Source organism: Rhamphochromis longiceps, linkage group LG15 (genome assembly GCF_057381845.1).
Source record: "Rhamphochromis longiceps isolate RC_006_pf linkage group LG15, R_longiceps_female_GT1.1, whole genome shotgun sequence".
NCBI classification, from domain to species: domain Eukaryota; kingdom Metazoa; phylum Chordata; class Actinopteri; order Cichliformes; family Cichlidae; genus Rhamphochromis; species Rhamphochromis longiceps.
Window position 1 is genome coordinate 9,612,446 of NC_140571.1, and position 14,999 is coordinate 9,627,444.

Sequence of the window (14,999 nt, forward strand, 5' to 3'; positions counted from 1 at the left end):
ATTTCCCCCAGGGATCAATAAAGTATTCTGATTCTGATTCTGATTATTAGTATTATTAGTAACAATTTCTATCATATGTCTTTTAAAGAGCCTATTTCCACTGTAATAATCTTCTGAGCTTTATCAGCAAATTTAAAACTGTGTTGACATGGCCACATAAGTAAATAGTGAGAGTGAGTGACCCAAGATAATTACCCTAATGTACAGTGCTGCTCAAAAGACTTTCATATCATTTTTTAAATTGGTCTCGAGCAGAGCTAAAGTTCCCCAACATTTTTTAAGGTCTTTCAATTTTTTTCTTTGGACATTTGCTGCTTTTACACCTTTTTCCCTTGTTTGTTTGTCAAGGTATTTAACACTGACCTGTGAGTCATTAGAGTATTTAAAAAATCACCTAACTCAAGGAATGAACCAGTTTGTGTCTACACACCACAGACAACTTAGAAAAGAACAATTTTTAAAATGTATCTATATGTTTTGTTATTAGCATTGTGTTGCAAGCACATGGAATTTGTTCTCATTTCTCTTTTAACTGAATCTAAAAAAAAAAAAAAAGATAGCACCGCTTGACTGGCATAAATAGTATTTTTGCACTAACCAGCTGATTAACAAAAAGTTATTTGCTGAAAACCTGACATATCTCGGTATGGTGTGCAGCATGTTCTTAAAAACAATTAAAGAAACTGAGCAAGTGGAGATAAAAAGAAAAAGTTGGCCTTAAAAAACTATCACAGATGACAGTATCTGAAAATCATGTCCTTAAGAAATAGGAAAAAATGGAAGGATGGCTATCAAGAAGCCATTCCTAGAGAAGGAAAATATGGAGAAAAGGCTAAGATATGATACATTACACAAGAACTTGACTGGAAATCAGTGGCAGCAGGTCTGATTAAATTTGCAATCAATATGTATCGAGGAGGTCGAGGTTTAACAATGAGTTTCTACAGTCATCTGTAAAACATGGGAGAGGCTCTGTCATGGTTTGGAGCTGCATTTCAGACAGTGGTGTTGGAGATCTTGTCAAAATTGATGGAATTATGAACACAAAAAAGTACCATAAGATTTTGATCCAGCATGTTATACCACCTGCAAAGTATCAGATTGGCAGCAGCTTTGTTACCTGGATAGAAAGAGCACACAAACGAACACTATCAGTCATGGATTGACCTTCCCAGAACTTGGATGTTAATAATAATTGAAGCAGTGGGATCATCTTGACAGAGAACAAGAAGCCAAGGCAGCCAACATCCAAAGAATGTCTTTCAAGTAGTCTGGAGAAATATTCCTGAAGACTCCTTAAAGAAATGACAAGAAAGCTTGACTAAGAGAGTTCAGGCTGTGTTGAATAAAAAAGGGTTTTATATCAAATAATGTTTTTGTGTGTTTCGATACCTTGTTGCACCTATGTCCTATTTTCCTAGTAAACTACAAAGAAATAAGGGGTGGCGTGTGACTTTTACACAGTACTGCAAGTAATAGCATGAGCTTAGGCACCGCTGTAAAAAGTGTCTGGCTCTACTACTGAAAGCAAGTATCAAACTCTGAGGAGAACACATACCTAGGTATGAGGCGGTACTGAATGTAATATGCCTTTTTTTCAGTTTTTTTGCGTGATTTATGCTATCCATTTTATGAAAAACAAGGAAATAAAGAGATGCCTGTGCAGTAATACGCTCTTAAAATAAGAGTAATTGCTTTTTGCCTGGGAAAGCTGTTAAGCAGTAACCCCTGAGAAACTTGAATTTATCACTCTGGTTTAAAAAAAAAAGAAGAAAAGGCTGTGCATGCGTCTGCAGGAAACAGGTGGGGTTGGTGAGATTCAAGAAAGAAAAATGATGTTTGCATGGAGCCAAAACATTATGTGAAAATAGCATTTTAAATGACATTTCAATAAGGCAGACAAGAACAGTTCATACATTCATCATCTCCTAATTTGGAGTTAAATGTTTGCACAGATTTGAACGTTACGCTTTAAGAAGGGGCTCATAGACTTTTGCATGATGTCTTTTTAATAACAATCATTTTATCAAACAACATGACTGCCAAAAAAACCAAACAAAAAAACAACAACATGATGTAAATGTCACCTAAAAGCTAGATGACTGCGATTGGGCAAATGTCAAACAGTACAGGGATTCAGAAATGAGTTGGAGAAAATGAGGTCTAACTGTACATCAGGCCACTGTCATGTTATAACTTTTCCTCCACTCCCTCTTCATTTCTGTTCCATTAGGACTTCACACTGTAAGAGAGCACCAAAACAAACAGAGACAGAGCAAAAGGGAATGAAAGACTGCAATGTTTTGGGAAGCCCAGACTGCACATGTAAATTCCTTGTCAGCGGGCTGGAGTGAAGGGTGACAGGTGAGTTGACAGGAGACAAAAGAAATAGAAGAAAACAGCTGCACTAAAAAAATGGCCTTTAGTCAGACAAATAAGGGGATTCCACATAACAGGTTAAACTCCTATATGGACAATAATGTTGCATATTCTTTCTAAATCACAAAGGAAATGTAACAGTACCCACAGTTTAATATAAAACTGTTACACGTCAATCTTCTTCCCAGTTAGTGAAACAATCACTATACGACAAGTTGCATAACAGACTAAATCTGCTATTAATGTAAAAGAAGTCTCATAAAAACCTGTTGCATAACACGTGTTCTTTTCCAGTATATTCTTTGATGTCCCAAAAATAATGTGAACCTGTTAAAGATGAAAACTTCCAGTGAATGGCAGTGTGCTCGTGGCTAGTTTCCATCACAGTTCTTCCCTTCCATACAGGTCCCCTCTTCTTCTTCTTCTTCCATTCGTTTTAATAGATTCACCGAGAAAAAAAAATAAAAACGAGACCATTGCTGCTGGCTGGCCAAAAAAAGAAAAGCTTGGCTCAACCTTCTTTGTTCATTGACTTTCCATTGCAAATCCAGCAGGCATTCTCTCTCAGCTCTCCTTTTCCCTGACCACAGCTATGGCTTTGGATACAGCAGCAAGTCTGTCCTTTCTCCTTTTGTGTTTGAAGATAATGCCCACTGTTTGAAGTGAAGGGAATTTAAGGCAAGTTTAAGGGAAAATTGGGCCTGAAAGAAGAGACCTGTCTATATTTGTGACGACTAACAATGTAAAATCAAGCCTAGATTCAAGAAAGAGTTACACAAAAATACTACAACGTAGCCCTCTTTGAGTAATTATCAATGAAGCAGCTATAGTTAGTTTTTTTGTTGTTTTTATTTTAATTTCTTTCATTTTGTCACAAATAGGTGCCCTTGTCAATCTAGCCTCTAAAGTATGTTGTCCATCCTCACAAATATAGGGGGAAATATTTTAAGCTCAAGTCTTATTTGGGACTATTTTTTTAGTTAGATTCAAATTAAACTACTTTACTTGTCAACCAGAACCAATTGAGGGAAACAATAAAAATTAGTATCAAAATATCAAGTTTGTTTGTTTTGGGGTTTTTTGTTTTTTGAGAAAATCTGCATCGTTAAAAATGTGCCACCTCCTGAGTGGTCTTCAAATCTAAGCCATGAGGCCACAGTTTAAGTATTTGTCACAGCTAAAAGTCCAAAAGTCATGCATGGGTTTGGTCTGTACCGAGTAAAATCCTGCCACACTGCCTCACATTCATGTCCTCTCAGCTACACTTGCAAGACTTGACAATCATGTTGGAGAGTTGCTCCACTTTAGGTGTCCGTCCAGAGTAGTAGAGTATAGTGAGGGGTTCCAGGTCTTGGGGGACACAGCAGGGGGAGGCGGATGCCTCTGGATTCAGAGTGTTGTAGAGGCTCAGCAGCTATTGAATAGGACATAGAAATTAAATAATTATAAAATTCACATTTGTTTTGTGTACCGTGTATCTCTGCTGTCTCTTCCTATGTGATATTACATGGCAGAGACATGGCACACAAAGACTTCTGCGCAGAAATCCATGAGAGAAAGTAGTAACAGCAAAGAGCCTCTGCCCCTCTACCAGAGAGCCAAACATCTGGTTTTTCACAGCCAAACTGGAGAAATATACACTCACTAGCCACTTCATTAGGTACACCTGTTCAACTGCTCATTGACGCCAATATCTAATCAGCCTAACACATGGCGGCAACTCAGTGCATTTAGTCGTGTAAACATGGTGACGATGACCTCCTGTTCAAGTTCAAACCGAGCATCAGAATGGGGGAAAAAGGGTGATTTAAGTAACAGTGAACGTGGCATGTTTGTTGGTGCCAGACAGGCTAGTCTGAGTATTTCAGAATGTGCTGGCCGGCAGGGATTTTCCCACCAAACCATTTCTAGGACAATTTTAAAACAATAGTCCGAAAAAGGGAAAAAGAGAAAATAACCAACTCTGGGCAAATATCAGTATGAAAGATGAACATAGCTACAGTGACATCACCCAGTGGTTTGTGAAGTCCTGTTCTGAAGCCTCGTGACGAGGGCTTCCCATGTCGCCACCTTGGTTGCAAAAACTGGACATGACGAGGCTGGGCAGGTCTGACTGCGAAACCAAACGCTTACCGCCTAACAACTTGTGACTGACAACTCGTCAACTCGTAAGCCAATGTCTTTGTGGTTTCATAGCATGCATATGGTGCATGAAACATGGTACGATGTACACTGGCAAAAAACAATAACAATATGAAAAAAGAGTGACTGCAGAGTGACCTACAAGCTTAGCAGAAAAGTGACTATGGAAGTCACGACAGAAAGCTGTTTTCCCATAGACATCTATAGGGCCAGAAGTCTTTTTGCAACCACAACTATTGCCATCTGGTGACGTTCAGATAGAATGCACGTTTAAGACACTTCTGCATTGATGGAGTTTTCCGACCCACAAGGTACGTCCATGTTTTATACATGAACAACGCAAAAAAGCAAAAACACTGTGTTTATATCAGACATCAGTGGAGAATGGCCAGACTGCTTTGAGCTGATAGGAAGGCAGCAGCAATTCAAATAAACCACTTGTTACAACCAAGGTATCTCTCAACATGACAATAAGGTCACTGTACTCTAATGGCTTCCACAGTCACCGGGTCTTAATCCAATAAACCAACTTTGGGATGTGGTGGAATGGGAGATCCACATCATGGATGTGCAGGCGATAAATCTGCAGCAACTGCGTGATGCTGTCATGTCAATATCCACCAAAATGTCAGAGGAAGGTTTCCAGCTCCTTGTTGAATCAGAACTGCGTGCAACCTGATAATAGCAAGGTATAGCTAATGAAGTAGCCCGTGAGTGTATAAAGCATACCTTGTTTACTACTGATGCAAGTGCACAGATGAGGTTCATGATACACACACACACACACACACAAAAAAAAAAAAAACCCACCATAAAAAATCATGAAAGGAACCAATTTCTGGCTAACATAGCTGTAGCTCTTTTCCTTTCCCCTAAAGTCAACTTTCTTTTGACTGGATGCCCCAGCAGGTGGGGATTCATTCAGTTTACATATCAAATAAAGAATATAGCTCTTTCCCCATGTTTAAATACAGGGCTCAGTCTTGTTAACACAAAACAGCTGCCTGGAGATTCAGTGGCAAAGTGGCTAGAGTTTCTGCTAGAAGAGTTACAGCCCAAGGCATTTTTATTTTAATCAATGCAATACCTATACTCTGACTGTGAAAGATAGCTTTCAGATATATTTATCAGATATATTGATTTGTGATCAAATGGACAAGTTTTTTATATTTTGTTTTTTACACTGTAATTTAAAATACCATGTATAGTTGTAGTGAATATACATATAAAACATTGACATTTATGATGCTTTTTTTTCTGCAATCTACGATGTACTTAAAGGTATTTTTGTTTCTGCTGCTGTAAATTCTACTGTGCAAAACTCCCTCAGCATAATCCCACTTACCGAGCTGTGCGTTGTGTCTGAGCTCCTCAGGTAAGGGCATGGCCCAGAGCAGTAGTTGGCATCGTAACCACTGGGCTCGTGGATCCACTTCCAGTCCAAATCACGGCGGAAATCAATGTGCAGCCGGCGAACACAGCAGCTCTCCTCCGTGTTTCTGTGATGAGGAGGAACAACAAAAACATAGTCAGTCTCAAGAAATGTTTTCAGTGGAACATTTAGGTTCTCTTAATATTTAATTGTTGTATCAAATATTTAAGCTCCTGCACATGAAAGTACCATTAAAACTTGACAGCACTAAGAATAGATTTTTCAAGGACTAGCTAAAACTGGCGTGAATCCCCTTACGAGAAACAGTAGTTTGTGTCCAGCGCTCTCTTGCGTCGGCGTGTTGACTGAGTGTCCAGGCGGTGGGGCGGGATCATCATGAGGATGAGATGAGGGAGATTCTGTTCCATTTTCCTCTTCAAGTGATCCAGATCCAAGCGACTGTGCTCCTCCTCTTCATCAATACCTTGATTATAAACATGATCCAAGTGCACAACTATTAACAACTGTGGAAAAAATCCATCCTTTTTTATCTGAGAAAGACCTTAAATATTATTCACCATAATATAAGAGCACTTGTACTGTATTGCAATTCATCAAATTGAAGCATCTATGCTTAAAAATTATTTCTATGTAAATAACCTTTGATTATTTATCACAATAAAGATGTGATTTGGTTATTACGAAGATTACATTTTCTTTCTTTCTTCCTGTTAGAAGGGAGTTTTTCCTTCCCACTGTCGCCAAAGCGTTTGCTAATCAGGGGTTATATAATTTAGGGGGTTTTCTGTGTTTCCTTTGTGCTATTGTTGGGTCTTTGCCTTGAGGCAACTATTGGTGATTTGGCGCTGTATAAATAAAGGTGTATTGAATTCAATGAAATGTTGCCATGTAAATGTATTGCAGGGATGGTAAGAACTCACACAGAGCATAAAACATGACTTGCACAAACCCCTAGTAGCTATGTCCATCCTATATACTGTTTTTTTGTTTGTTTGTTTGTTTGTTTGTTTGTTTGTTTGTTTGTTTGTTTGTTTGTGTGTGTGTGTGTGTGGGGGGGGGGGGGGGGTATATATATGAAAACTGATGTGACAAAATCTCACTGTAGCTCACCTTTAAACTTGACCTCCAGGACCTCACTTTCCTTGTCAATGATGTCGCCATTTGGGCTGAAGGTGTGGCATGGACAGTGGACACTAATTTCCAAACCCATATTAGATCCTGCAATTAAAAAAAGGCAAGCTTTCATTAACCTTAATGGTAATCCTTTATTATTCCTAATGATAACAATTCTGAGTTATTATGAAATGAGGAAATATGGAGATCTCAGGCTCACCTCTCTTCATCAGCCACTCCCGCACTGTTTCGGTCACATCAAAGGAAATCCATTCTGCGGTACCTTTGGTCAGCACATTCTTGGCTCCAATGAAGCGCTGCTTTCTAATGTGTTCATTTCGCCTCACGATCTGTGAAGCAAAAATAAATAGTTGGTCTGAAGCCTTTTTTCTCAACTGTTTTAGTTGTTCTTGTTCTGATTGTTCAATAATAGTGAATCATGTGGAGGAAAGAGTGCATTCAATATATTAATAAACTATGAATACAGAAAAAGTACACTACACTGAGGCTATGTCGACATGTACATGGGTATTATTTAAAATGGGAGTTTTTCGTTTTTGCCTTGAAATATCACTTTTCACGTGAAAATGCAAAAAACAATGTCCAGGGCTGTCAAAAGCATACCGGGTGGCACTACAGCATAACTCTAACAATACGGAAATGTTGACCAATCAGAAGCTGACAAACAATGAAGTTGCACACACAAAACTGACACTCACACATCTGACTTTCCTCATTCATTTCCCTGCCTAGATTTAAATCTTCACCCTGGAAGGGGTTTTTCAAAAGCTCCAATTTCAGTGACCGTAAAATGACAGTAAAATGCCATTTATGTGTTGGAAAAGGCTAAAAGCTATAGAAAAGCTACATTTATCAAAATACGTGTGTGCACGTAGACGGACTGCAGGCAAGGGGTGTTTTTAAGCTAAATGCAAATTCCCACCTTTGCATAATAAGTCATATCATGTCATAACTGTTCAAATGATGAAGAAGGTTTGAAGTGGCAAAAGACAAAAATGACAAAATATGCATTTCTTACATCAGCCAGACTCAATATGCTAAAATTTAATGGTGCTATATCTTAAACAAAAGATGTATTTTTAATCAACAAAAGGCCAACTCTGCTATTATAACAGCTGTCAGTTACTTTTAGTTAAATTCCCCATTAATGCTGCTTTTCGCAGTGTTCCAGGAGACTGTATCATTGCATTTGATAAAATCAGACTAAACCTTGTCTTTCCATTTTTGTTGGCTTGTATTTATTTCTTTATAACTAAAGACATGTGGGAATGTGCACAAGATCTATAAATTTACATTTGACTATTTCTGTTATTATTTACTTAACTTTTGGCAAGGTTGCTACAGGTCCCTGGTTTTTCTGTGGAATTTGGCTATTTGGCTAGAACATGCTATAAATACCTCCTCTGTCACCAGAGCAGGATGCAAAAGAGCTTTTTTCTAACCGCTATTAAGTCACTGAACAAGTTATGACCTGTTTATTTATTTATTATTAATTTTATTGACAGACATTCTTTTTTTGTATTTTGCACACATCTAAATTATTCTTTTTTTTTTCTTGTGACCTTCTAATCTAGAGCTTTTTTTCCATAGGTTTTTCACACACTTTTTACTTGTTAATCTGTGGTGTGACAATGAAGTTTAATCTGAATCCATGTTGGAGGTGTTTTTCGGTCAGTGGGTTGGGCAGATCTATTTTTATGAAAATAAAAAGGCAGATTTTAAACAAAATCATTTATTTACACCAAAATCTTACAAAACCAACCACAGAACACAGCATACATGTAAATACCAACATGCCAACCATGTGTATCTAAGCACCTGCACACACACCAGATTGCTATGATGCTTTTAACTGCCAAGATTAATACCAACTCTGGGTACTATGTTAATAGTATATTTTTCTGTCATTTAATTGTGTATCGGTTACTTTGGTGTAGCATTGGGGAGGTCCTTATCAGCAGGAAAAGTTGTAAAAGTTAAGAAGCTACAGTTAAAACTTTTTCACAGTTTCCAAAAACAAAGAGTGGACCGAATTGGAGTCTTTTCTGGGCCAACTCTGGTCCCCAGGCCATATGTTTGACACCCCTATCTTAGATCCTTATAACAGAATATTGCATTAAGGACATTAACTACAATATTCAGTACTAGAGATCTACACATAACTATAATTAAGATCATTATAGACATTTGTAGATGTCTACTACTTGTTCTTCGATAACACTGTCTGTGGCTAACTGTCCCGGTTCTGCAAAGATCTTGCAGGCCTGCTGAACCTTTCAGTTGTTCATCTATTTGTTACCTAGAGCCTAACTGCAATCGAGTTATAATTGTCTATTTTTTGTTAGTTGGAGCCTGAAATAACAATAGAACTGACTAGCTATTTCAAGACCGGTTTCTCAACAGTTCAGAATTGTAGTGGTATTTTTCTTTTGTTTGTTTTTCCTTGTATACAAAGATTACATCCAGAAAAAGTATTTGCGGTCTGCCTTTTATCTAGGTAGAAGGACAAGGAAACGGTACCTTTACGCACCTGGTAGAGCTCAATCCGCTGTTCATTCCTCTTGGCAGTCGAGTTTGGAACTCTCAGCGCTCGAAACTCTGCTCTGAACAGGTTGGTGGCGTTCCTCTCCATGGCGGAGATGTTAAAACGGAAAACCTTAGAAGTCATGCCTTTTGGGCAGTAAGACAGATCGTCTGGAACAAATAGAATAAAACAAATGTTTTGTGAGGGAGCATGCTTAGAAGCATTTTATGTCCGTAGATAGATAAGACAGATGGACCTTGTATAGATAAAGATACACAGTTCAAATCCGATCTTGGCCATAGTGGTTCTGTGGTGTCTGGCACTACGTTTATCACAGTGAACGACTAGTGTTGCTGCACACCTTAATCAGAACTTGTCAGTGTTTCTCTAACACATTTTGTCTATATTTGGTGGAAATGAAAATGTCGTCACTGAAATAGCATTATTTAGATAAGTATGACCTCACCTATCTGGTATCAAAAACCTTCCTATCCTCAGTCCCACTGACAACTTTTTGGACCTGAACCCTTTCTGACCATGATGACTTCTCCACAGCCCAACCTCAGTCCTTGAGACATGCCAGACTCTGTATAAGTACCATGCTTTAAAAGGAAATCTTTCCGATGCTTGTTGTCCACACTCTCAACACAGTAATTTGAATGACCTTAAGGCTGCTCTGTGAACCAACTCGAGGCCGTGGCAGGTGTAAATGAAGCAGAAGGCTGCCACAAGACTGACAGGTCAACCTATTACCTCTGAACCCCATCAAAAAGCTAATGTATGTAAATGAGATAAAGCGCGTGATGTCACTGGCCCAGACTCAAATTTTCATTTCACAAAGTCAGCCTCCAAGCACTCTTATGCCTCATGCAGGGAGCACCATTGGCGCTGTGGCTTGTAATCACTGACAGTCTACTGTCTTAAAGGAGTGGTTTGATATTTTGTAAAACTTACATTCCCACTTCCTCGCTGTAGGTTACGTGAGAAACGTGACATCACTGCTATGAATTCCACCCCAAAAAAAAGGATGCCGCGAGCTAACAGCTAGTCACACGTCATTTCATTCTCAAAAAATAATAGGATCTAATGTTGGCAGCTAGATGCAGTATTCTTGGCGTGTGGTAATACATGATGTCATTCACAAGCATGTGCCTATTGTGGAATGATAATAAAATCTGTGGCCACCTTTAATGAATGACAGTACATTCTAAAGTGTAATCAAGGGTAAATAACACAGACCTCTAGAGCGTAATTGGATACAAACAAGTCATGTGACGTTGAAAAGAAAAAACAACTGACACGGTAGAGGTTTGGGAGTATAGTTAATGAATGCATTAACAGGGCCGGATACTGCACCACTGCTCAGTCTTGCTGCTATGCTTTCCAAGTACCCATTTGCATTTGAATTGAAAACAGTCCCTGTGGTCCAGAAAACATTTTTTCCCCGTAGACCGCCATTATCAAAAGAGACATCTGTAAAACTGTTAAATACGATGGATCAAATTCATGGAGTCTTAGCCACAAAAGTGAGTTTTTATTTCTTGTCTATGGACTGCAGATTGTGGGACAAACCAGTCAGTGGGCAGCTAATGGTGTAACCACAACAACAAAGCTTCACTAAGAGCTACAAAGTGTTCGAGTCACTTTAAGAGGGGTCACAGTGTTTCTACCCAACATTACACAAAACAGTCTCTCAGTAAAACCTTCCCAAGTCTTATCTGCACCTGAATCTAATCTAACTTTAACTGTAGCTTTATCATTACACAAAAGAGATTAGGGGTGCTTTGTAAAAGGTATCCTGGTGATAGGCGTGGCAGATCAAAAAGTGCTTCGTCTGTATGTGTCGAGGGCAATGAAAGCTGATGTAATTTGTTTTTATTTTGAAAGATTTGTTGGAGAGTTTGACACATCATCATACCTTAAAGAAGATGGGGATTTGTCTCCATCTGTTACATAGATTTTGAGTAAATACATAAAAAACCCTGCATTTTTCTGCAGGAGAAGACATGTTTTAAATTTGCTTGAGTTGTTGATGAACTGGGTTAAAACAGAGGGGACCTTACCCATTTGCTCCCATTGAGGTAAAACTTATGTTTTGAGTTTTGTATGTCTTGTATGAAGAAGTAAACTGGATAAACATGGAGAATACATTGCTTTAAATGTTGTTTTAATCTAAAAGATGTTTGCGTTGCTTTTTTTTTTTCCTTTCCTGCAAAATTCAAAAGTGGACCTCAACCAATCTGAAAGTTCATCATCTTTCCTTCTCCATCATATGAAAATCACATTACCCACTCTCAGTTTAGGGGCTGAATGAATACAAGTGGATATACTGGGCATTGACAGAATGCATATTTCCAAGTATGAGATCACACTGGACATATTAAAAAAAACACTGGCATACACATACAACTCTTGTATTTAAGATTTTGTCATCAATCGGCGTGTGTTATTCTGTTTAAACACCAGTGAACAGGACACCGTATATAAATCTTTGTCGTCACATTGTCGTACCTCGAGACCATCCGTGGCTCTCAAATCCAGCTGCGAGTCCACCATCTCAAGGCGCCTATTTCCTGGTGTTTTTGTCAAAAAACATTTTGTGAGATTTGAAACAGAACATTGCTGAGGGAAAGTAGGTCTTTTGAGAAACACCTGTTGATTTCAAAGGGACTGTGATGCAATGGTCTTGGCTTTGCTCTAGACCATGAGGCCCGCTTCGCCTCTCGCACACGCACAGCAGTTATCCTATTCTGCTTTTTCGGTAATCCAGACTCAGTCGGACCACATGCCACTTGAATTTCCTTCAAGTGCTGACACATGTCCCTCCAGCACAGGTTTTCCAATTACAGTTCGTAGCTTTTTATTCTATAGAGGAGAAAGTCAAATATGGGTTTAACACATGTAGAGGAAATAATGTGAGCCTAAGCAGTCTTTATGTGTTATTTTAACAAATATTTCACATATAAATTTAAACTCATTTTAAGCCAAGTAATGACTTGTTACCTATACCTGCTGGCAATATGAGATGCTGGCATAGTCTTTAGACTTAATTGGGTTTAGGGCTCAGCCTCACACACGGTTTAGTAAAGTTAAACCTGAGCTGTCCTGTATGTGATCTCATTCTCGTGGGCCACCCGCGAGCATAATTAACTAGCCAAGACGGCCAGTGGGGTCACTGCCATCTCAATAGGCAAGTGGGTGGCACCAGCATGAGGGCTACAGAAGAGCCAACTCCTCCCATGCAGAGAAACTCTAAACCAGAAAAGAGTCCTTCTATCACAGCTAATGGGGAGGTCCTGCTGTCTAGCTTTTCCTGCTCATTTCTGATAACTTTTCCAACTCCTTCTTCTATAGGCATCCCCATCTGCCTGTGCAGATGTCCCTCTCATTTGAACCTGACTGGAAAGGAAATGGGAACATCTGGGATGGGAGACATGAACCATAGAGAGGGGAAAAAAACAAAGCGAATAAGAGCGGAGTCAGGAGTGGGAGGAGAGTGGCCTTCCTGGAACACAGGTTCAGACATAAAACAGGTTGGCGAGCACAAAAGAAATAAAGCACATCATTCACAAGGGCACTGCTTTCTGTTCGCCTTTTAGTTTTACAAAAATTCAGAGAAGAGTTTTATACAATTAAACATTAATCTGCCAAAGGGGATTTGTTTTTTCTATGTTTGCGATGATTATGTGACACTAACCAGTTACCAGCACAAACACTAAAAAAGGGGATTTAGTTTGTAAAAGAGAGGACGGCTTGAATGGAGTTAAACGTGGAATATAAAAATATATATATTATAATAAAAATAATATCATAAAATTGAGAGAGTCTTTTGCCAGCTAGAAATTTTATCAATCTAAAACTGTCAATGAAACGGAATTACATAATTGCTGTTTTGAGTCTTGTGCCGCTGGGTTTAGGCGTACACTCTTCGTTTGATGCGTAATTACGCACTATGGACACGTTGGTGGCTGGCACAAGTTGGAGAAAGACAGCTTGGCTGTCTGAAAAAGTGCGATACTTACTGTTCTCCGGCGGTCCGTTGTCCATGTTGAATTTGTATATCTCTTTGGCATAGTACTCTGTCTCTGTGTTGTCTTGACCGCAACTCTGCTGCCGATCCCTCCCCAACTCCTCCAGTAGCTCCTTGGTGCTGTTATACAACGCTTGGATTTGATAGGGGATTTTACTCGGTCCAAGGGATTGTGGAGGACTAGTCAGCCGAAGTTTGCTCAAAATTTGACCCCGTATCGCCTCGACCCTCTTCCTTTTCACATGGTCAATATCCACAGTGGCACAAGTTGACAGGGATGAGCTCAAAGTTGCGCAGTTGAGGAGGATGACAAACAGTAAAGCCTTGCCCAAATGCATCTTTCTCTCTGCATTTGTTCGCTCGATGGTTGAAATGTGTGGAGGACTACCAGGGTCCGTGTCAACTATCCGTCAAAATCACAGTCCTGTGACCTATGGTTCTTCTTGTGCTTCTCTAAACTTCCCTTGGAAACTAATGCTTAAAAACTCCTCGCTTGATTCGTTTTCTTGTCCCCTTCGCCTGCGGAAATCCAATTTTGTGTTCGCCCATTAGACACAACTCAATTCAAAGTCCCGAAAAAGACGCTCTCCCACATATATGAAACTGATCCGTAGAAACAAGCAATCTGGTCTTTTGCATACTTGTACTCACTCCAGCAGATTTATCCGGTGGCCTGGCACACTTCTCCTCTAAGTCTGTATCACTTAAATGTGGAGCCGCCTTATTGTCTCAGAGGAGGCAGACCGCAGGTTGTCCCGTTAACGAGGTATATGCGACTCTGAGCGGTCGGTATGGCCTCACATGAGCTTTATAGCGGTCGTTTCTGACGTTTTGATGGAGGAGGGTCCCCGGGAGCGCCCAAAACGTAAGCGGGCAGTGAATGCAACGCTCCAGTCATCAACTCTGACATAATAAGCAAGTTTCACGGGCAGGCCCATCAAACAGCAGGGACAATTTAAGCTCCAGCCCACATTTGTTTGTTTACGAAGGTATTTGAAGTGGTGTTCAGGTCTGGTCTTGTGGTCCCCGTTTGTGTGAGTGTGAGTTCGCGTGTGTCTTTATAGTCGTACGTCGCTGTAAATTATAACCGTGTTGAAATCTCAGTTGGTGCGTCTTCTGATTGTCTGCTGTCGTATGCCCCCTAGTGGCAAGTTGTACCACTTGCAGTTGCCAATTTTGTTTCCCCAACAAATTGCTCAAAGAGCCTTACACTTGAAAAGGATGTAATACTGTGTGGTGTTTATTGTCCAGATACAAACGTTTGGTGTTGTCTTTCCCTCTAAACAGCCCCGGAGGAAAGTTGTGGTAGCAGCTTTAACAATGGCAATAAATAGAGGTCACAAAGTTTACACATAAAAAAATCCATAAAGATAACAAGTGATAATTCACTGTTGGGT

The 14,999-nt window shown here is 39.5% G+C and overlaps 1 protein-coding gene across 1 annotated transcript; it reads right to left on the reverse strand.

Moving 5' to 3' along the window:
• Nucleotides 1–1,976: 1,976 nt before the first annotated feature.
• Nucleotides 1,977–14,598, reverse strand: LOC146652048 (transforming growth factor beta-3 proprotein-like). Its single transcript, XM_085382449.1, has 7 exons — nt 13,595–14,598; nt 9,579–9,742; nt 7,248–7,377; nt 7,025–7,132; nt 6,212–6,377; nt 5,867–6,020; nt 1,977–3,793 (listed from the first exon to the last, which is right to left on the reverse strand). Exons 1-7 carry the CDS (start codon nt 13,938–13,940, stop codon nt 3,635–3,637), a joined length of 1,227 nt encoding a protein of 408 aa, XP_085238575.1. The 5' UTR covers nt 13,941–14,598; the 3' UTR covers nt 1,977–3,634.
• Nucleotides 14,599–14,999: the final 401 nt, after the last annotated feature.